The 23,105-nt window shown below is 39.6% G+C and overlaps 1 protein-coding gene across 1 annotated transcript in view; it reads left to right on the forward strand.

Annotated features, from left to right (window-relative positions):
* LOC138632806 (solute carrier family 23 member 2) overlaps positions 1–21,981 on the forward strand; it is a 41,071-nt gene extending 19,090 nt beyond the window's left edge. Inside the window, exons 6-12 of the mRNA XM_069718643.1 lie at positions 1,984–2,101; positions 4,063–4,219; positions 7,654–7,907; positions 12,954–13,118; positions 14,821–14,929; positions 21,021–21,116; positions 21,189–21,981. Of these exons, the coding sequence (XP_069574744.1) occupies positions 1,984–2,101; positions 4,063–4,219; positions 7,654–7,907; positions 12,954–13,118; positions 14,821–14,929; positions 21,021–21,116; positions 21,189–21,373 (1,084 nt within the window). The 3' untranslated portion in view covers positions 21,374–21,981. The remainder of the gene's footprint in view (positions 1–1,983; positions 2,102–4,062; positions 4,220–7,653; positions 7,908–12,953; positions 13,119–14,820; positions 14,930–21,020; positions 21,117–21,188) is intronic.
* The last annotated feature ends 1,124 nt before the right edge of the window (positions 21,982–23,105 follow it).

The following is a 23,105-nucleotide window of genomic DNA, read 5'->3' on the forward strand; positions in this document are numbered from 1 at the left end:
CATCACCTCTTCTTTTAACAACACTCTGGAAATGTTGGGGAACTGAGGAGACCAGTTTCTGGAGTTTAGAAAGTGAAATGTGGTCCCATTCTTGCCTGATAGAGGATTTCAGCTGCTCAACAGTTCAGGGTCTCCTTTGTTGTATTGTTCATGTCCTGATGCTCCAGATGTTTTCAATGATTGACAGGTCTGGACTGCAGGAGGCCAGTTTATCAGCGGACTCTTCTACTACGGAGCCATGCTGTTGGAATATGTGCAGAAATCCCCAAATTCTTCACAATTTTACATTGAGGAACATTATTCTTAGATTGTTGAACTATTTTCCAACACAGTCTTTCACAGAGTGGTGAACCTCTCCCCATCTTCACTGCTGAGAGACTCTGCCGCTCTGAAATCATATTTTTATACTCAACCATGTTACTGATCTGTTGCCATGGTAACCTCATTAGTGTTGAGCTGTTCCACCAGGTGATTTTTTTTATTAGTGTTACACAACTTTTCCAGTCTTCTGTTGACCCTGTCACAATTTTTTTGAGACGTGTTGGTGCCATCAAATTCAAAATGAGGATATTTTTCATAAAATAATAAAAGATCTCAGTTTCAGCATTTGATATGTTGTCTTTGGTCTATTTTCAGTTAGATATTGGTTTATGTGATTTGCAAATCACCACATTGTGTTTTTATTTACATTTTACACAGCGGGGGTTGTATAAATGTAGATATTTCTGAACGTAAATTGAAATAACAAATACAAACTTTAAACTTACAAATACAGTACAACAACATAAGATAAAAGAACACACGGGAAGTGAATAACTTTACAAGAACAAGAAGTCCTCTCCGCTCCATCCATCCATCCATCCATCCATCCATCCATCCAGTGAACAACTAAATATTTCTTCTGTGTCTCTGCACAGCTTCTTCATTCATGTCTTATTTACCCCAATCTAAAGAGTTGATTTCCGGCATCTAAATCCACCTTAATCTCTTTAAACTGCTGCTACTGGAACTTAATGTTCCACCAAACATCTCTTTTCATCTACCCTCGCCCTGCCCTGTCCACCCCATCAAATCTCTCCATTTACTGCTGCCATCTGCACATAAGGCACACTAACGTCATTACATTAAGTGATCTTTGTGGGCTTTAAAAGGTCCAGCACGTTCTCCTCCCGATGCCAAATAAGGATGGTAAATAGTCATATCCTTCTTAGCCTCAATAATATTATGAGAAACTCGTGTTAGTGAGATGAGCCTGTCTTTAATGTCACATTCTCCTCTTTCTGGCATCACACCACCATCATCTCCTGACCCAAACACAACCTCCCGGCCTTCTGCTCTGTCCCACCGTCATACAACATCACAACACAAACTTTTCATCCTATACTTCTAGATGTTTAGATGGATTCTTCTGCTGCAGGAGTCCTACATTTAATCCTAAAGTTAATCAGGACCTACAAGTGAATGTAAATGTTTAAAGTGGATTTGAGTATCCTGCTCATGTGGCACACATTGGAGATGATAAAAGGAAAACAAATTATTTTTCTCTGAAATAAATTAGCCTCTTTTATTTCCAGTAACTTTGCCAGATGTTCCCGAGCCCGTGGGTGTTCCCACTGAATGTCCTGCACCGTGACGCTGACATCCGTCTGAACAGTACTCCGTGCACAGTGTGCAGTGTTTTCATGTGCAGCGTGAAGCTTCTCATGCACAGCGTGAAATGCCGCTCTAATGCAGGAACTGAGTATTTTATGTTTTAATGGCCACTTTCAGCACACTCACCCTGGTGCTGACTCCGTATCATGTACTGAAGGCATGCCGACTGCGTATGATGACATGTTTTCACTCGCTGTGACCTCTCACTGCGATGTGTGGAAGCATGCCACGCTTAAGCTCCATCATGCCGAGAGCTTTAAGAGAGGGCTCCGCCTCGGGGGGGAAGTGACAGTGACTGACATATTTGTCTTATCTCCGGTTTTCCCACAGCACGGTGTGTCTGATCCTCCTGTTCTCCCAGTACCTCAGCAAAGTCGACGTTCCTATGATCGCATACAAGGACAAGAAGTGGAAGGTTTTCCAGTATCCACTCTTCAAGCTCTTCTCAGTGAGTCAACAAAATTATCCAGCTTTTCTATCCTTTTGTCAACTATCACAGAAAGAAAATAAACATTTAAAAATAGGACCCATAAAACCGGTTTTAACATTGTCGCCAAATTCAAAACTGTCACTTTATAATAATAATTAAAAAAAAATTCTGTAAAAACTCTTACGAAATGTATTTAGTTGAAACTGACTATATCAAAGCTAAAATCTGTAAACTAGATGAGGAAAGTGACATGTGTATCATAGATGATCTTTATCGACTCAAAACCAGTTTAACTGGAGTTTCGAATAAAAGTCTTTCACATCAGTTTTTTACAGTGTAACTCCTCATCTCTCTGTGCAGATATTATTGCTTTTATCTTATATCTTAGTCAAAATGATGTGTACAGGAACAGTTTGGTCACATTTGAGCAACTTAATCAGTGTGGACTAAAAAACCTCTTCTAAAGAATCCAGCACTCATGATTCCTTTTTTTTGTCCTTTAACCCTCTTTCTACCGTTGGCTTCACATTCCTTTGGTTTCACAATGTCAGTGTGCGAACTGGTAGCTGTCAATCACAACACAGGCATCAAACTCGACCTGCTTTCGATGAAAATGTTGCAAAGAGATCGGTTTCTGCACATCTCTATCTGAGCTGAGGGTAAACTCAAATTAACCTCTTTCATGTAAATACAAGATATTCCTGCCAAAAAAAAGTGTGATGACAGCAGCCTAGAGGTCGACTGGCAGTGCTTTAAAACATGTTGGTGTGAATTTAAATAACTCCTTGAATGTTTGTTAGAATGTCAAAGAAAGAGTATTAATAAATTGTCGAATGAATGATTAAAGGATTAAAGTAATGACAAAAATATGAAACTGAAGGCAGAAACTCCACTAGAGAACCAAATAGTGAACCTGTGAGTCAGTTTGGCTTCAAAGTTCAGTCTTTGAAATGATTTGTTTGCATTCTGAGTCATTCTGACAAAATATGAAAAGCTGTCAAAGCCTAAAAAAATGAACAAAAAACCCCCAAAGGTGTCTCGATCCCACAGTAAACAAAATTCTTCAGTGATTCATCAGTTTTTAGTGTCCATCATCAACTTGGGCCACACAAACAAAATAATGCGTCAGTTTTCAGTGTGAAGGAACAAAGCCGGGCAGTAATGCCCAATAAATGATTAAAGACTGAGTTCACATACAGTATGAGGTTCACCAACGCGCAGAAATAAACAGTCTCATGTCAAGTCCTGTTCTCACATGATGCATGACTTTGTCATCTAAATCACATTGGATGAATAATTTGTAGATTAATATAAAGCTTTCTATGAATCTTATAACATTCATCATCACCGGTTTATCCTATGACGAAGGGCTCAAGATGACATCAAAGCAGAAGTTGAGGAAATGTAATGAACAGACTTCGCTGGTATGTTTTTCTGCCCTGCAGCTACTGTTCATCTTCTCTGCAAAAGGCCTGATAGAAGCTCACCTCCTCGCTGTCGCGTAATCTCTGAACAAATGCAGTGAGAATTGCACACCGCTGCTGCTCACACACGCAGGCGCAACTGGAAGACAAGTGTAAACCGGTACAGCAAGGAATTTGATTAAAAATGACACTGTGCTCATCATCCTGCTTCAAACCAGGTTGTAGAAAAATGATCATCTTTGAAGATGACACCTGAAGATTTGAAGACGATGCAGGAACGTGAGCTGCAGATGGTTCTTACCCAACAGTTGAGGTTGAAGGTGGACTAAGTTATTGGTTTTAAGAAAGATTGGACTCACTAGATTTTGATACAAAATTGAATAACTAACAGGTAATGTTTGATAGCTTTTCTGTACGCGAGTTCAGTACGTTACTCAATATTTCTGGACTGTGAAATATGCAACCTCTGCAGACTTTAAGGAGTTGCTGAGAAGAACTTCATGATGTTTTGTGGGTTGTGAATGTACCTCTCGTCTGTCCGATGACCAATTCCAGGCTTTGTTCGGGATATGTGGCGGCTGGCTGGTCTGCTTCTTACTCACCTTCTTTGACGTCCTGCCTTCAAAGTCAGATCAGTATGGCTTCTCCGCCAGGACTGACATCAGCCTGGATGCAGTGACCAACTCCCCGTGGTTCCATGTGCCGTACCCAGGTAGGTGCAGAGATAAATAATATTCAACCCCTTAAACTTGAGGGTATTTTTTTTAAAATTTGTCCTGAAGAAGCATCCTCTAATTCAGTCAGAAAGGTCAAAATGAACCTTGTGGTCTATGGATAACAGACTCTTTGGAGAATGTTGAGGTACAACAACCCTCCTTGTTCCCGTGACCAGAGTGAGACTTAAAATACGAGAAAAAAATAATAGTGTAACGGCCTTGTAGGTGACATGTTAGGTTAACTGTTCAAAATGTTAAAGTGTTCATGCTTGTTGTTGCTGTATTTAGATAAGCTGTGAGACCTGTCAGTCATTCCTGTACCTAAGACGGTGAGCAGGGTGGGACAGCCTAGGGGGGGAGTCCTGTTCTCCTTACTTGTTGTGAGAGTAGTTCAGGTGTATGTGCGACAAAGACATGCTGTGTAGAGCTACCGGTAAGAATTAGCCGTCATGTTGGTGTTGGCTACGGCCCACAGTAGCCTGTGTATTGTTCCAAATAAAGTTCCAGAAAACCGAGTACCGTCTGGCGGCTTCCTTAAGCAGAGATGCTACAATATTTTCACCTCTGCCTAATCAAAACTGTAATTTAAGAGTAAAAACTATTTTTATATTAGTAAGTCAGTGACCCGGATGTCATTGAACTGGTTCTAAAAATTCTAAACTGCAACTCAACAAATGTAATGCAACAGAAACAACAAGTGCCACATTTATTTGAATCGTTCCAGGGAGTAGGCTGGCCTGGTACGAACCAGACCTAATCTCAGTCTGGGAATATCTCGGTCCGTACACCCTCCATTGAGAATCGTTTGCAGACGTTCCATCCTGTTGGGCGTCGACCTCCATTTAATTGTAACCAATCAGCATGCGCCAAAACACTCTGCCACCACTGCAACTACCTACAGTGTCCACCAGTGTTTTTTTTTCCTGAGAACAGCATATTTTGAACTTTTCTGACAGCTCTTTCAAAATAATACATATACTTCTATGTGCAATGTCAGTTCATGTGTATACAGAACCCATTTTACAATAACTATCAGTACCGTTAGGTCATGCAGTACCTGAACTACTGTGTATTCACTGTGTGAACCACAAACTGTCAGTTAAACAGTACATTATTCAACTTGTCTGCCAGTCTCTCCTTAATTAAACCTTTGGCAAACATCTAAACAAAATGAAAACCGAGACCATTCGTACCTTTGCTGAGAGTTGCACAACTGCTCTTCAGTGATCTGCCAAAATATTGCTACATACAACAAAACAACTGCTATTACTTAAAACACACCCCCTGATATATTGCGGTCAAAAACCAAATGATTGCAATGGATCTTTTTAATGGTTGAGTTGGAACAAGAAACTTGTTGAGACCAGTGAGCTGGCAACGGGATGAGGAACGTTCCTTGCTTTCAAAGAAGAAATGCTTCTGAAAGAAAATTAGCAACTTGTGATCCTTTTTCAAAAACACTTACAATAAACATTTTAATGGCACAAAGTCTTCATCTTTTAATGGGTATATTTAATGGGTCAGCTTGACATCAGTGTTCCTGTCCATTAAGTAAATGGCAACTGCAACTTTATGACCTTTTGATGTTTTGCGTGTGTCACCTGCTTTTTGCAGATGGTACATTAATGTGTGGCCTGTAATCCATTTTTGAGCCATAAAACAATCTACGGTAACAACATGAACAACTGTGCCAACGAAACAAAGAAACAAAACATCTTTTATATGAAAGCACGCCATTAATAATTTGGAAAGTGTGTGGATGCATTGTTTTTGGCAGGATGTTGCACTATTTAATGTGCATATTCAGGTTACTAATTAAGGATGGTAACAACAAAAACAGCAACAACATAAGACGTACAAATCTGTTGGTTTCATGCATTATCCCAAAATGAACCCAACATATGCATCACAAATATTTTATGTTAAAGCCTTCCGCTAATTTTACATTAATACTGCTGACATTTCTGAAGAAAAGGCTGTTGAATATGCTTAATTAGGATTTTTAGGGGCTTATGAGCAAAGCTAAATGATACACATCCAGTAATACAATTTACAAACAAATTAAATTACTAATCTGCAAGGGCTGTTATTCTAAAATTGATGTATACATATGGAGCTGTGTTTTTATTCCTATGTCCTGGATATTTATGTGTAAGTGTATGTTTTTGCCTACCTTTAAGATGACTAGGATTCAAGCCATCCAGCAGAGATGTTGACTTACTGTATTTCTAGTAAAGGATAATGTCATTTTTAACATTATCTTGTTTGACACCTGCAGGAACATATATAGAAACACGGATAACATGTCAGTATCTGACAATACTGAACACAACAAACACATTACATATATATTATCATGACAATGCAGATTCATGCCAAGTTTTTCAAGCAGATTGGTGATCGTATGCTCGATGGTCTAAATGTGTAAACATTTATACGTGCACAAAGTTTACGTTTGTGATTTTAAAAGTGCAGTTACAGTCAAATCTGGAGATGAGAGTTGATCCACAGTAAACAAGCTGTGTGGTGAAGTGAGGTCCAGGAAGTCAACTCTGTTAAATGATACTAATTTACTCAGCACTCAGTTAATACATTTCTAGATACCTTGTTTCTGTGCAGTTCAATTTGTGCATAAAAAATCCTGAGTGAAAAGTGTTTTTACTTCCATGGATGTGGATCATTTTGCTATAAAAAAAAAACAACAAAAAAAAAAACATTAAAAGAACATGAAGTAACGAATGATGAAAACTTTGATTTACTGAGTGGAATACATCCTCACACTGCAGCACTTGTTTCCAACATATTTCCATTCAACTATAAAGACCCAGAACTGCTCCTAGCTTTTATATTAAATACATAAATATTGTTTCAATAAATTATAAAGTTGATTCTATTTTCATTAATTGCCATTTAACATCCAAGACTCTCCTACTAACTCGTAGCTCATGTAGAACTGCGTTTCCTGTTGCACATACAGTAGTTATTGAGAGGTGAACAAAAACAGCCCTCCTTTTTGGATAACGGTACACCTGCACCAGAGAGCCAGCATGCTCCATTAACCTGTAAATAATATGATGGAATCACATACAGTGCATTTTTATTTTCCTGTGCCTACCCCGACTCCTTCAGTGCATTTTATTAGAATCCTACAAAATGTTAGAAAGTAAAATCTTGATACATGATATTTGCATCTGTCCAGATGTTCGTACAACAGGTCAAGTAAAGTCGTCATGTTGTCATGATGAGCTTTGGTTTGGCAGATGTTGTGTATGACTGCTTGTCTATAAATTCCTCACTGCCTTCGGGTTATTGAACTAATGAACCCTGTTGGCCTCTCATGTCACCTGACAGCGGTCCTTTAACCCCTCAGTCAAACTAAAATATGAAGTCATTGATGAAGCAGCCTTACGTCTCCACTCTGTGTCCACAGGCCAATGGGGTTTGCCCACAGTGAGTCTGTCCTCAGTGTTGGGTATGATGGCGGGCGTCTTGGCATCCACCATGGAATCCATCGGTGACTACTACGCGTGTGCTCGTTTGTCTGGAGCTCCGCCGCCACCCACTCACGCCATCAACCGAGGTATCGCCGTGGAGGGCATCGGCTGCATCCTGGCCGGACTGTGGGGAACCGGAAATGGCACCACCTCCTACAGCCAGAACATTGCTGCTCTTGGCATTACAAAGGTACGCACCATCATATTTCTTTAAATGGTAAAATGTTCTGCACTTAAAGAGTACTGTATCACCTTGGCAGTCTCAAATCGCTTTACAGTTTGCCTCCCATTCACCCACTCACACCTTCATACACCGATGGTGACACACCTGACATGCAAGGCTCCTCGCTTGCCTTTAGAACCAACTCGGGGTGCATTGTCTTGCTCAAGGACACTTCGGCATGTGGACAGGAGGACCTGGGGATCAAACCAACAACTTAATGACAAGTGGACAACCTGCTCCACCATCTGAGGGTCTGTTCAGGGTCTCCTCTGTCATATTTTTTTTATTTTAAAAGTGTGCCAAATTTTTTACAATTGGAGACAGGCCTGGACCGTCACCTGGACTCTTCTACTAGAGGCATGTAGTTGAAATACGTACAGAATGCAGTTTGGCATTCTTTTGTTGAAATAAACAAGACCATGAATATGTTGTCTTTAGTCTATTTACAATTAAATATGGGTTTGTGAGATTTGCAAATCATTGCATTGTGTTCTTATTTACATTTTACACAGCGTCCCAACTTTTTTAATTTATTTTTTTGACCACTTTGGGGCAGAAGCACTCTATGAAAGCCCCAGTCATAGTCATAGTATACCGGAGGTCTCCGATCCTCCAATCCCTCTGAGGTGGTGATCTCCTGGTTGGAGACCCCTGAGGTACCCTTGGTCACCCTCTTCCACCTGTAAACCCTCGGACACCCTGTTCTGCCTAACATGTTAGCAAGCAATTGTCTACACATACAGCGCCCATTAAGCAACATTACCATTTATTTCCTGCCAGCCTGATAGATGTAGGTCTAAATTGTATTCTCCTTTTCCTTGAACTCCTAATAAAACTATCATTAGATATTTGACTTTCTTTATCAGCTGCTAACTAGTAAACAGTGACTTTACAGTAAACACTTAAAATGTTTATTAGCCCGGCTTTATGGCTAACATTATTTTGTGTGGATTTCATAAACTGTAAGTCTGACCTAATCTTCGGCTGCCAGTGGCGAACTCCGTCTGTTTGCTTTTGTGATCATTTGCCACCTGCCTGAGTCAGTGAAGCACTTTAAGGTTTAACTCTGCAGCGGTTCACTGCTCTGGCAGTGAGGAGGGATCCCCTCCGCTATCTTTAGTGCTGGTACATATCGTTGAAAATGCAAGTGGACTCTAGTGAGCTCAACCTGGTGAGAGACATGCAACAGTCATATCCTACTAAGATTAAGTGATTGTAAATAAACAAAAACGACTTTTGGGTGTAAATATTTTCATAAGAGTAACCCATAAAATACATTTTATTCTATACCTTCTTTTGCAGCATTTATCATAATGCATTATTTTCAGTTTTTGGTAACTTAGTGTTTGCCATTACCATCCTACACACACATCACAATAACAGTCTTGTGTGGTCATGTGATTTTATTAATGAGTGTTAGGTTTGTGTTAAATTACATAAGTTGATACTCTCTTTTTGTGCATTCAGCATGTGTGGAATTAATATTATTTAAAAAGCATTAAAAAATAATTAACTATCTTATGTAACTTTCATGATATTTTTGCAACTTTGAGCAAATAGTTATTTCAGTTTGAAAACAAACAAAAAAAAGACTAAAATATTTCCATCTATCTCTGTGATGTGTATTATGGTCATTAATATATGAAGTGATTTCATATGACACTATTAGTAGTAGTTGTTTAAGAAAAATTCTTTGACTTGCAATTTTTGAAAAAAAAATAAATCATATAATCATATCATGGATCATAGATTTATACAAATCATGTAAAACTCTGAAAATTGCATGAAGAAAAAACACTGATCAAGCATTTTTGATTGCAACAACAACAACAAAAACTCCCGGAGGGACGGAGATATGGAGGTTAGCTTAGCTCAGTCCATATTCACAGCAACACCATCTGAATACAGACTGAGACAGGGCATCACCACTTTACATTTTATGAAATGTGTAATATTTATTGCATAACTTTAATTGGTGGGAAATTCTGCTTTTAATGTGGGTTTTGATTTGACTCCTCATCTGTCATCACTGTGCTACCATTTTATACTAGATGCACTGAAAGAAAATCTCAAGAGAGCATCTTGGTGAAATATTATATAACAAGAAAAGTTTCCCCACTGGCGCCTGCGAGTATATCAGAGGTTAAATAGTCTTTAAGGTTCAGAGCTTGGGTGGATGGGGATGTGTGGCATCTCTCAAGTGGAGACAGCGAGCAGGGTGAGCACTATACGATTTTGCTTGACCTTTTGATCATCGCCTTGTGACACAATTCATTAAAGGAAGGGGAAGCCAATAATTTTGGATGATTCATTGATTGTGCTTTGTAGTTGATTGTTAGTCTCACTGCCTAAGCTGTTTATTAGGCCAATCATTTAAATGATTGCCACATAAAACAGGCGGAGTCACTGTTTCACTCTCCATGAAAAACGTCTTTGCATGTCTTTTGTTGGCACATGGTTTGAGTTTAAATGGTATTTTTGGGAGCTGGATATCAATAAATTTGAATCAGTATGGGCCTGTTATCAGCTGCCTTGACAAGGGTACTGGACGTTCTCATACCCGTTTTACCACTTTAGATTAGATTACACCTTATTTTAAGAAATTCCATTTTGTGTTAAAGAAGGATCAAACCTAGCCATGGAAAAACAAGCATGAAAACAACACAGTCATTAGCTTGCGAAATCAGAAACAGGAAGACAATAGCTTTCTTTTCTCTCCTCTCAGGGTCTCCTCCTCAAACTGGCTGAAGTGTCTCTGAGGACGAAACACCAAACAACACTTCAGGCCTTCATTAAATCTGTTATCAGGGCGAGGAGATGTGACCCTGGGTCCTTCTCAGAATGCAAAGGACCAACCAAAAGGCACTACTATCCAAACGGTGTGAAATTTACACCCACAAAGAGCCTGTGAGCTCACACCTTCAAAGTGACACCAGAATGTGGATTAGGACACCTAAGTAGACTACCAGGTGACTGGCAAATGACTGACAGATCTGGACTGCAGGAGGCCAGTTTATCAGCGGACTCTTCTACTAGAGAACCATGCTGTTGGAATACGTGCAGAATGTGGTTGGACGTTGTTCTGCTGAAATAAACAAGACCTTCCCAGAAAGAGACGTTGTCTGGATGGCAGCATATGTTGCTCCAAAACCTGAATATATCATTCAGCATTAATGCTTCCTTCCAGATGTTCAAGCTGCCCATGCCATGTGCACTAATGCATCCCTGTACCATCACAGATGCTGGCTTTAGAACTGAGCTGATAACAAGCTGGATGGTCCCTCTCCTCTTTAACCTGGAGGATGCAGCGTCCATGATTTCCAAACAGAATCTCAGATTCAGACCTCAGGACAGTTTTCCACTTCACCTCAGTCCATCTTCAATGATCTCGGTCCAGAGAAGGCGGCGGTGTTTCTGGATCATGTTTCTATCTGGTTTCTTCTTTGGAGAGTTTTAACCCGCATTTGTGGACGCAGCGATGAACTGTGTTCACAGACGATGGTTTTCACAAGTGTTCCTGAGCCCATGCAATGATTTCCACTCCAGAATAGTGTGTTTTTAATGCAGTGCTGCCTGAGGGCCCGAAGATCACCACCATCCAATATTGGTTTCCAGCCTTGTCCCTTGTGTTCAGAGATTTCTCCAGATTCTCTGAATCTTTTAATGATATTATGAACCGTAGACGATGAAATCCACTAATTCTTTGTAGTTTTATGTTGAGGAACATTATTCTTCGATTGTTGAACTATTTTCCAACACAGTCTTTCACAGAGTGATGAACCTCTCCCCGCCTTCACTGCTGAGAGACTCGGCCGCTCTGAGATTATTTATTTTATTTTTTTATATCCAATCATGTTACTGATCTGTTGCCATGGTAACCTCATTAGTGTTGAGATGTTCCACCAGGTGATTTTTGTTTCACATTACAGTATTTAGTTGACCCTGTCCCAACTTTATTGAGGCGTATTGCTGCCATCAAATTCATAAGGAGCACATCTTTTTTCATAAAAATAAAAACATTCTCAGTTTCAACATTTGATATTATATGCAAATTATTGCATCCTTTTTTTGAATTTACATGTTACACAGTGTCCAAACTCTTTTTGAAACTAGGTAGTATAAAGTTCAGCTAATAATTGATCACATTTCTGTCCTGAAATCATATTCATTTCTGCTACTGAACTTTATGAAACTATCTTGGTGGATGAATAGTCCAATTAGGTTGTGTGGTAATTCAATATAATCACTTCTGGATCTAAATGCACCTAATTTCCAAACATGCAACACACATGTTGTTTTGTAAAAGTGTGTACAAACCAAGCTGTAGAGAATATGGTACACCGCCGATATCTCCTGGTTTTGACCAGTCATTGACAGGACACCTTTCATTGTCCTGCTTGTATCAGTCTTTGCTTCAACTGTGAAATAGAAGAGATAAAAAACAAATGACAAACATGTGAAACTTCCACTATGTTGTTAAATCATTGCCTGTTTTCCACAATGTCAACTGTAAAAAACAATGAAAAACAAGCACTGACCGTATTCAAGAAGTGAGGGGTTTTCTAGGTATTTATTTGCAGTTGTAAAGTTCTGCTGGAAAGACCTTAATGTGTTAAGTGCCATGAAATAACCTATGTTGTAATTTGGCGCTATATAAATCAAGTTGAATTGAATTAAGACATGTTTCACCATATGTACAAAGTATATCCTGTAAGATTCAGCCAAGGTGTGTAGTCATGCCTTCCTAAAATAACAGCCTGTCACTGAGGAGCTCAACTGTGCTACTGCTGAATGTTGTATGACCTCTGCGAGCTTGAGCTTTCTTTTTCCAAGGCAGCTCTCCATGTTGTCACACGTCTACATCCAAGTTAGAAATCATAGCAGATGCGATTCGGCATATGTTCATGAAAACGTATTTTCAGAGGTTTTTCCCCATGCACCGTCCAAGTAAAAGTAATGTGTGCCCATCATGTATACAATTTATAACAAGTCCTTGTGCTCGCTTTACGCTAGGTTGGCAGCAGACTTGTCCTGCAGACAACTGGGATTCTGATGATTGTCCTGGGGATCTTCGGGAAGTTTGGAGCAGTTTTTATCACCATCCCTGACCCGGTCATCGGAGGCATGTTCCTTGTTATGTTTGGAATGATCGCAGCAGTGGGAATATCCAACCTCCAGGTAAATACATTTCCATACCGTATCATGTTTTATTTTATTTTGTGGACCCTTTTATCTAAGCTGCTGCTCTACAGAGTACGGCGTATTAAGATCCACCCGTTTTTCAGAGAATCAACACTCTGGGAAACTAAACATCCTCCCTGCTGGGGTCCTTAAACTAGACACGAGTCTCGCTGACTCTGGGTCGCTGCTTCGACCCCGTGACCTAAAACACAAGCAAAATGAGAAGATGAGAATCTGATGGGGAGTAATTAATGCTAACTTTATTTGGGGGAGCATTTTCATGCATAAAATGCAGATCAATATGTCAGAAAGATAAACCAAAATGAGCCAATCCAATTTAAATCCACAAAACAGAAATAAATCAATCGAATTAATATCAAAACAAGAAAATGAATATCACACTGACTAGTCCAGGGAGCAGTGTTTAAGAGTTAGTGGCAGCTGGAGGTGAGGTTGTAGATTTCACTAACCTGTATGAAAGGAGCCATGCAAATAACATGATTGCTTAATTCATACGACGGTCCAAGCTGCAGCCTCCCAGGTGAGCTGCGGTCAGCTCTAATCCTCTGTCCTGGCATGAGATATTTCAGTGTGATTCAAGCAGTAGTGCCGGGAAAGGTCTTACACACTGTTGGCAAATAAAACCGCCCACAAATATATATTTTACATGATTAACATGAGAATATAGTGTTTTACTTTAGATCATATTTTGGGGAAATACTTGCTATATCATTAACATAATTACATTAAAAATAACATATCTTTATATATTATATATTTCATCACAACAGATAAAAAAAATAGGATGAACATGATTTGCTGACCTTTAAAAGCCAGTTTTCCTCTTCACACACACTGGGAAGAAATCTGATGAAATATTTGTTGTAAATTTAAAATATTACAATGCTGCATTCTGCAATAAAAAAAAAAATACTAATTATTTATTTAGTATTATTTAGTAACTCTTTTGTACTTCAGAATGTATCTGTTTACTTGTTGCATAAAGGGCTCAAATACTACTTTTGTAATATGCATTAAAAGAAACAAGCAGCAGGGAGTTCAAGGGAGTATATCCTGGAAAGTTACAGAAATATTTCCTGTGCTCTTGCACAACGCTGTTATCCCTGAATCCTTCATATAGAGTCCCACCCCGACAAGGTATTTTTTTTGTGTAAAAAGATGAAACATTATACTGTTTTTGTCCACATATTCTCCTTTCATGAGTCTTCGTCATATAAACCTTGGGAGAGTACTATGAAGTATTTTGAATATAATTGGTTGCAATGACAAAGGGCTCAGATTTATGTTAACGTGGTCGACAGCCAGTGTTTGGTTTCAGTTTTTCAGAAAGACAAATGGGAAAATACATGAAAGCTCAAAGCTAATGGAACAGATACTAAGTAGATTGTGTGTGTGCGTGTGTGCATATCTTTCTTCTTTCCAATTTTATTGATCTCTGAGTCCATTTGTAGACTGGGTTCAGTCCAGTCTGGCTTGTGTTAACTGGTTACCAAATAAATGCACCAAAATAGAATTCAGGTCATTTTTGGATTTCCTGATTATTTCTAATCACATTTCATTGAAGTTCCAAACAGATATGAGCTGAAACAGAAAAACAAAATAACGGCTTGCATCTGAGAGTCAATAAACCAATTTGAACAAATTTGTATCATATAATGTCTCCCTCTCTTTTCTGCAGTATGTCGACCTCAACTCGTCCCGTAACCTCCTCATCCTCGGCTTCTCCACCTTCAGCGGTCTCGTCTTACCCACTTGGTTTCACTCCAATCCTGGCATCATTGACACCGGTAACTTTAACACTCGTTCAAACACACACTGGCACTGGAAACAAACCTTTAGGGTTATCAAAAAAAGCAAATACAGGATTTCCTTCCAAAATACACATTTGTTTCGTCTTCACAGCCAGAAAGAAGCACATATTGAATGAGTGAAGACAAACATTATAGAGCAAGAAAAACTCAAAATCATATTTTTTTATTTATGCTACAATTTGAATGATAAAGACGGTCGTAATTTGGTTTGAAAACTAAAGTTTGTCACTTCAATCATGGCTGCAATTCCTCAAATGTCCACCTGAGGCTGACCCCCAACTTTACAGCAGAAATAAACTTGTTTACAGTCTGATACAAAAAAATAATTTGGTCTCTATGGCTAATTTACCAATTTATAAAAATGACACAGTGGGAGAATCTTTATGAAACTCACCCATATCCATCCATCCATCCATCCATCCATCCATCCATCCATCCATCATCTTCCACTTATCCGGGTCGGGTCACGGTGGCAATAGGCCAAGCAAGCTGACCCAGACTTCCCTCTCCCCCACAACATTTTCCATCCCGAGGCGTTCCCAGGCCAGCCGGGAGATATAATCCCTCCAGGGTGTCCTGGGTCTTCCCCGGGGTCTCCTGCCAGTTGGGCGTGCCCGGTAAACCTCCAGATGGAGGCGCCCAGGAGGGTCCTGATCAGATGCTGAACCACCTCAGCTGACTCCTTTCGACGCGAAGGAGTAGCGCCTCAACTCCAAGTTCCCTCCTGATGTCCAGCTCCTTACCCGATCTCTAAGGCTGAGCCCGGCCTCCTACGGAGGAAACTCATTTCAGCCGCTTGTAGCCGCGACCGCGTTCTTTCGGTCATGACCCAGAGCTCGTGACCATAGGTGAGAGTCGGAACATAGATCGTCCATCTAAGTTGCATAATTATGGGCAGGGCTGCTCTGAATGTGGGTTCTGTCACAGTTCAGCAGCTGCCTCCAGGTTTCAGATATTGACTTTAAGCCAGAAACATACAGACAGACTCTTCTCTCTGATGGTTCATTCGGCCAACTCAGCCCCATGTGCCTCCTCTTTGCCCATTTTTGGGTCAGGCACTGCCAACATGGTTAATGGTGCCACCAATGACTGAGCTTTAAAAATGCCCTTCAGGAAACCTGTCGGTGGCGTCACACGGGCTACGTCCATTTTTTTTTATACACTCTATGATGATGCACTAAAATTACCTGATTAGGGTCAGAATAGATCGCTGTTTGGATTAAAATGAATAATTTGACATAAGTAAAGTTTCATACGCCACACAAGTTATTTAACAAATGTTACACAAGTTAAATACAAAGCATTATGTAAGTAACCTGCTCAAACTTACTTCTCTTCTCACAGTAAAATACCGCTCTTCTGGGTGGAACTCCTGTTTTAAATCCATGAAGTCTTGACCTCCTCCCCATGCTGACTTGAACACTCTTCATCACATGACCTCCTTCTTCTAGCTTTGTCTAACATACGTGTAGTTTTTATGTCTTCGGGTGGACTGACGGGTGTGTTACAAGCTCTGGTGTGACATCGGGATGTGTGAGGATGCAACAACTGTTTGTTACGAAGCACCAGTGAGCGTCACACTTTGGTAAAGGTCAACACCTCGACTACAATCCACCCTCATCAGGTGTCTGCTAGTAGGATTTTATCTGGAAAGAGTTGGCACTGAGAGTCCAGGACTAGAGCAGAGGCTTAAATAACATTTATAAATGGTCCAACAACTTCTCCCCATAAAACTGTTTGTGTCGGTGTGCTTTTCTATTGTACAAAACATTTTGTGTAAATTCTTTTTATTTGAAGCAACTGGGAACAACATCTTTGTTCTGAATATCTCTTTTGCTTTCGATAAAAGGAAGACAGAAACACCCGATCGGCGTCAGAGGAGGAACGCTGTCCTCTGACGGTAAATGCGAGGCCGTGTGCTCCCACTGTTCCACCTGCAGATTACCCTTGAAAAGAGCCTAAGCTCCTTATGCCAAGGTGTTCCCAAATCCCACGGGCCCAGATGGCAAACAATTTACCTGTTGTCTTTAGCCTAGATTCATAAGTGGCGAGACGAGCCTTTTTAATGGTCTTACGCGCAGATCTTGAACAAACCAAACAGAAACGTTAGTATGTTTGGTGTCGCTGAACAATACGGATCCAACAGGGTGTAAGGAGCCGTTCAGCCTGCAGGGGGCTCTGCTTTTACACCGTTGACCTTTGATTCTTTTCACATCCACACTTTTATATTTTTATCAGTGGGGGATAAAAGGAGGATGTCACATGTCTACTTCAGGTTTCGCCCCTGTAAGAATGTACTTGTAATGGCTCGTCTTGATGATACATGACTTTAGCTGCAGGAGGAAACTGAACTAATGAGACTGAGCTGCCATGCAAGGTGCTGGCTATCAGGAGTACATTCACACACTGATGGTTCCCCATCGGAGGCAACTTGGGGTTTAGTGTCTTGCCCAAGGACACTTAGGCATGTGGACATAAGGAGGAGGAGCCGGGCATTGAACCACTAACCTTCTGGTTAGTGGGCAACCCACTCCACCATCTGAGCCACAGCCTCCCTTTACTATTAACTAGGTTTTATGTTTTTCTATATGACTGTGATATATCACTAATAAAATATATTTCTGAGGGAATACTTCAATCAGGTCTCCATAATTTTGGAGTGCAGAAAACTGTTGAAAGTGCAGTTAGTTTCTGACTGACAGCTGTCAGTCCTGCTGGTGAGTCGCTGTGATGTGTCAGAGGTGAACAACCGAACACATACCAGAGGTTTAATCTGAGTGTACTCGGACCCCCGGGCTGTTTGTGTACCAGGCAGCCCAAAGAGTGAGTTTATTACTTCCTTAGTGTTGCTGCTGGTCGACCAAGAAAAGAAAGCAGGAAATTGGTTGAAGCAACTGCGGAGAAAAAAGTAGAAAAAAACGTGAAATATTGTTTTGTAATCCTGGAAATTCTCCTCTGATTTTTAGAAAGATAACAAACATGCAATCATACACAACAGGTAGGTTCCAGTTAACTAATCCAGTAACAAAACATCAATCCAATCGATGAAAGTAGAAAAACTCAAGTAGGTATGATCGATCAGAGACCTCAGAACCAATCAGAGATCAATCGCAGCCTGTCAATGGATGACTCCCTCCCGTTGATGACACATTGATCGGCTGCCGGGAGTCTTTTTGGCCACCTCTTGTAAGAACCATCAAAAGATCAATCTCCAAGATTAAACAGCTCTTCCCTGCAGACATAAGACTTTGATCCCATGAGTCATGTGATGCTAGTGTCACCCAGGAAAGTGTTAATCCAGAGTTCAACACTGGGGATGAGGGCTTGTCTGGTTTTCTCAGGTCTAGGCTGCTTACCTCCCAATCCTCTTGGCGAGCCCCCATGTCAGTGGCTGTAATCTGCCCGGCTCAGATAAAGCACCGTTGCCCCGAAGTTTCTCTCCAGCCGAAACACTCGGGCCTGTCACGGCTCTCTGTAAACAAACTGCTGCTCATCCAGACATCCTCAGATGTACAGGCGGTGGGACTTAAAATCAACCCAGTGCGTGCCTTGAACTTTTGACTTCGCCCACTTTATGTGTGTGTGCGTGCGTGTTCTTGTGTGAGTGTGTGTGTGTGTTGGAACGGGCGAACTGAACAACAGTGTGTTCAGAGTGAAACTACGTCAGCCCTGTTTACAGTTCTTGATTCAATTCGATACAACTTCATTATGTAGTTTATTGCCAGAGGCGCATTATGAAAGCAGGACGTCGGACATGCAGGCACTCACATTCAATGGCCCTCTGTGTTCACCCATGTGCTGCCGGCCACACACGCCACATAAAAGGCCAACTCCGACTCAAGGAATTAGACGGTCTCAGTGGTCTGGTGATTACAAAGGGTGGCCCTCGGCCACCGAGCGGCCTTCGTGAGTCTGGACCTCTGTGGACCTGCAGACTCTCCAGGACCCTCCGGTGAGGTCCTGCTGGCAGGTTGCTCTCCATGATCACATCATATATCTCAGGCCTGCTGGGGGGGTCATATCATAGTTACAAAAAAACATGTCTTTCCTATTTTTCACTTGTGTCCATGAAGTGAGCTTTAATTGAAGTTATCTGTCTCTGAAATTTAAAAGAAAAAAAGTCTGCTTAATATCCATAGATGTTATATATGTTTGACAATTCTGACTGAAAGTAGAAGCCACTTTTAAGACTTGCAGTATTTGTTTTATAAGTAGTAAGGATGATTTTTTTTTCTCCTTAACCTTCAATGGAAACTCAAAAGATCTTTGTGGAATAGATCTTTTAATGTTTTCTTTACAGGTCTGAGAGAATAGTATGTCAATGAACAAAATGTATAAAGCTGTCTGTGAATCATGATTGACATGCACATAGTCTGAGTGTCTCAAAGTAATACCAGATAGGCATACGAAAATTAAAATATTTTTTCTAAAACACAACAAAACAAAATAAAAACAATAATCAGGGGATGTGTATTTTGAAAGTTGGAAGAAAAAACAGTTGGCTACTGGTTCTGCACTATTAAAAAAAAGAAAACGTTGACAAATATCAAGGTAACAAACAGAAATAAAAGTTTTATGTTAGACAGTTAAACTAAATCTCTTTAAAGAACCACATAAAACATGTTTTGAAATATATTAGAAACAAAATACTTCAAATAATGATTTGATGTTATTTCCACCAAAAAAATATATCTTGTGAAACCCTCAAACTTATATCTGCCTCTTTTGTTGTTGAAAACTTTATCAATATGTGAATACATTTTTAAAGTTTAACTGTTGGATGTTATAAAATTCCATTGAAGAGATAAAACTTGTATTTTAGTTTTTGTGAAAGTTTTATTATACTTCAAATTAAAAGTACCCGGCGGCTCCGGTAGCTTTCTGTGTCCGCTGCACAGTGAAGCTCAAACATTCAATTGTAGCAACAAAAAGAGAAAAAAAAATTCAGTGCAGGGAGACTTCAAGTTCAACTTTTTTAATGTATTTTGTACCTGCTTTAACATATTTCAAATTAGAGTAACATTATTGTACATCACCACAACTCTTGTACTTCTGTGTAATTTAATGAAACTTGAAATGATTTAGCTTTCTATGCCATGACCACACTAAAATAGTTTCCATTTAAAAATGTGTCTGCAAGCAATCACTAAAAGTCCAGGAGAAATGTTCCTCAATTTGATCCTTGTGACTTCAGCTGTTCTACAAGTAGTGAGGAGGAACTATGTAAAATATCTTGGTTTTTGAATTCTCGAGAACATATTTTCTGGAAAGAGACACATAATTGGGGGTGAATTAAGGAAAACTGAACATTGAGTCAACTGAACCCAAGATTTAAATTTCAGAAAGCTTTAATGTGTTATCTAATTACATGGAATAAAATAAGTTTATTCAATACAAATGATCACGAGATTTTAGAGTCCAAAGAATGAAGTAAGCACTGAAAATTATTTTCCTGCATTCCCCAACTAAAGAATAAACAAAACTGTCTCACTCGGTGATGACTCATTATAAGATTCAAAGTTATCAGGACTCACTTTCAATAAAAACAGAGACAAACTTGATTTTATGAGAATTTCATAGAATTTGTATTCACGCACAGTGTTATAGGAGTCCAACGTAGAATTCTCTTTCAAGCTTACTGTAGTCGCCACACGCAGATATTTCTTAAAAAATATGAAGTCATTCAACATAAATTTTGATTTCAGACTTACATGAGGATGTCAGTTTTGGGCAGGGAATTCAAATGTGACGGGTTGAGAGGGTTCAGCACACAGAGAAATGGTGCATGTATGAGATCCATCGGACAGATGGGTCGGAGCCGGGCCGTGAGGGGATTTACTGTCATCCTGTCCTGCAGGATTTACTGTCAGGCTCCGGTGTTTGTTGGTTTTGCTTTTGAGAGAGCTTGTATTTTTAGTTTCAGTTTTAGTAGAATGAACTTAAACCTGACCTCTGGCCTCCGTGTGGAGGAGGAGAGAGCAAAGGGAAGCCCCCAGGAGATTTATAGTCATCACATTATTTCAGGGTTAAGTAACAAATGACTTTGTCGACTCTCTTCTGTTTGAAGGAATAAAAGAGCTGGACCAAGTGATCGTTGTGCTCTTCACCACACATATGTTCATCGGGGGATTTTTTGGGTTCATCTTGGATAACACCATTCCAGGTACGACAAAATACTAAAAACAAGTAGAGTCCCTGTTATAAGTCCCAGCTAACATCAGCTCTTCCTTCTCAGGCACCGACAAAGAGAGAGGCATCCAGAGCTGGAAGGACAAGGTGCACCAGGGAAGCAGCAAAATGTGTGACCAGTCGTGCTACGATATCCCTTTCTGCAACGGCGTTTTGAAAAGGTTTCGATGTTTCCAGTACCTGCCCTTCCTCCCTTCTTACAAGACCACCAGGGAGGGGACGTCCAAGTAATGACGTGGTAACACATGTTTTGTCTTTACAGTAATAGATTAAAACTTTTAACAAAGTTCAGCTGCTCTTCTAAACAGTTAGAAATTCAACAAAATAAACTAACATCCTCTTCACATCATTTCTAGTTTACTAAACCACAAGATGCAGAAACATCAGTCATTTAAAGCTCAACAGCAAAGACATTAATTTGTGAAAGAGCTTTTAAAGAAGTTAGTTCAAAGCAAAATGTCTTTTTTAAACATATTTGTGTCACACGTTTCTCTTTTTTTTTCTTTCTGTTTGGACCACAGCTGATTGTCTTCCACACAGAAACAAATTGATATTGTATATCTTCAGTTACCCAGCTCAGTAACCCACTTGTTATCAGTATGATCATCACTACCTCATCAGGAACAGCAACTCACAGAAACAGATTAATAACAAGGATTTTTTTTCTTTTAATACACATTCTGTGATGTCTTAAAAATAATGTTTTTAAGGTTACTGCTTTGTAAGTTTTATTTTGTCTTCTCTCAATGTAAGTACATTTTTAATTTTTAAATATGTTTTTACATTGTAATTTGCCAAATTGTTGTACTATAAGTATGAAACTGTCCTAAATAGTGAAAATAAAGGGTTGTTGTTGAATAAATTCTGAACTTACTGAAGACATTCGTCTTTCTCACACTCATGTCAATTTGAGGTATTAAAATTGATTTTTTTTTTTTTTTTTTTTTACAAGTACCACAAGTTTAATTTCATTTAAATTATTCTAAATGTGTGTCAATTTACTTTTTCATTTGAGAATAAACTATTGATCAGTGGAAATCCCATAAATAGTTATATTAATCTAGCAAAGTTTAGAAATTTGGCCTAATAATTATTGTTATTATTATAATTATTGAGGCAATTAATTAGAAACCATAACATTTTAACTCTTTGGTGTCAAAACAATCCACTTTAGAAATCTTAAAACTGCAATGACTGATTTTTTTTATTTCATTTTGATTTTACAACCCCGTTTCCAAAACAGTTGGGACGCTGTGTAAAATGGAAATAAAAACAGAATGCAATAATTTGCAAATCCTGTAAACCCATTTTTAATGGAAAATATATCAAAGACAACATATCAAATGTTGAAACCAAGACATTTTATTGTTTTATATAAATATCTGCTCATTTTGAACTTGATGGCAGCAACACATCTGAAAAACTTTGTTCCAGAATTCTTTGGACTCTGGAAACCTTTGGAAACGGAGGAGACCAGTTTCTGGAGTTTTGAAAGTGAAATATGGTCCCATTCTTGCCTGATGGAGGATTTCAGCTGCTCAACAGTTCAGGGTCTCCTGTGTTGTATTATTCATGTCCTGATGCTCCAGATGTTTTCAATGATTGACAGGTCTGGACTGCAAGAGGCCAGTTTATCAGCGGACTCTTCTACTAGAGAACCATGCTGTTGGAATACGTGCAGAATGTGGTTGGACGTTGTTCTGCTGAAATAAACAAGACCTTCCCTGAAAGAGACGTTGTCTGGATGGCAGCATATGTTGCTCCAAAACCTGAATATATCATTCAGCATTAATGCTTCCTTCCAGATGTTCAAGCTACCCATGCCATGTGCACTAATGCATCCCTGTACCATCACAGATGCTGGCTTTAGAACTGAGCTGATAACAAGCTGGATGGTCCCTCTCCTCTTTAACCTGGATGATGCAGCGTCCATGATTTCCAAACAGAATCTCAGATTGTGATC

The sequence above is a fragment of the Brachyistius frenatus genome, unplaced genomic scaffold (genome assembly GCF_029030835.1).
Source record: "Brachyistius frenatus isolate BFR_SWC_R1_liver_20210118 unplaced genomic scaffold, ASM2903083v1 Contig_195, whole genome shotgun sequence".
NCBI lineage: Eukaryota > Metazoa > Chordata > Actinopteri > Embiotocidae > Brachyistius > Brachyistius frenatus.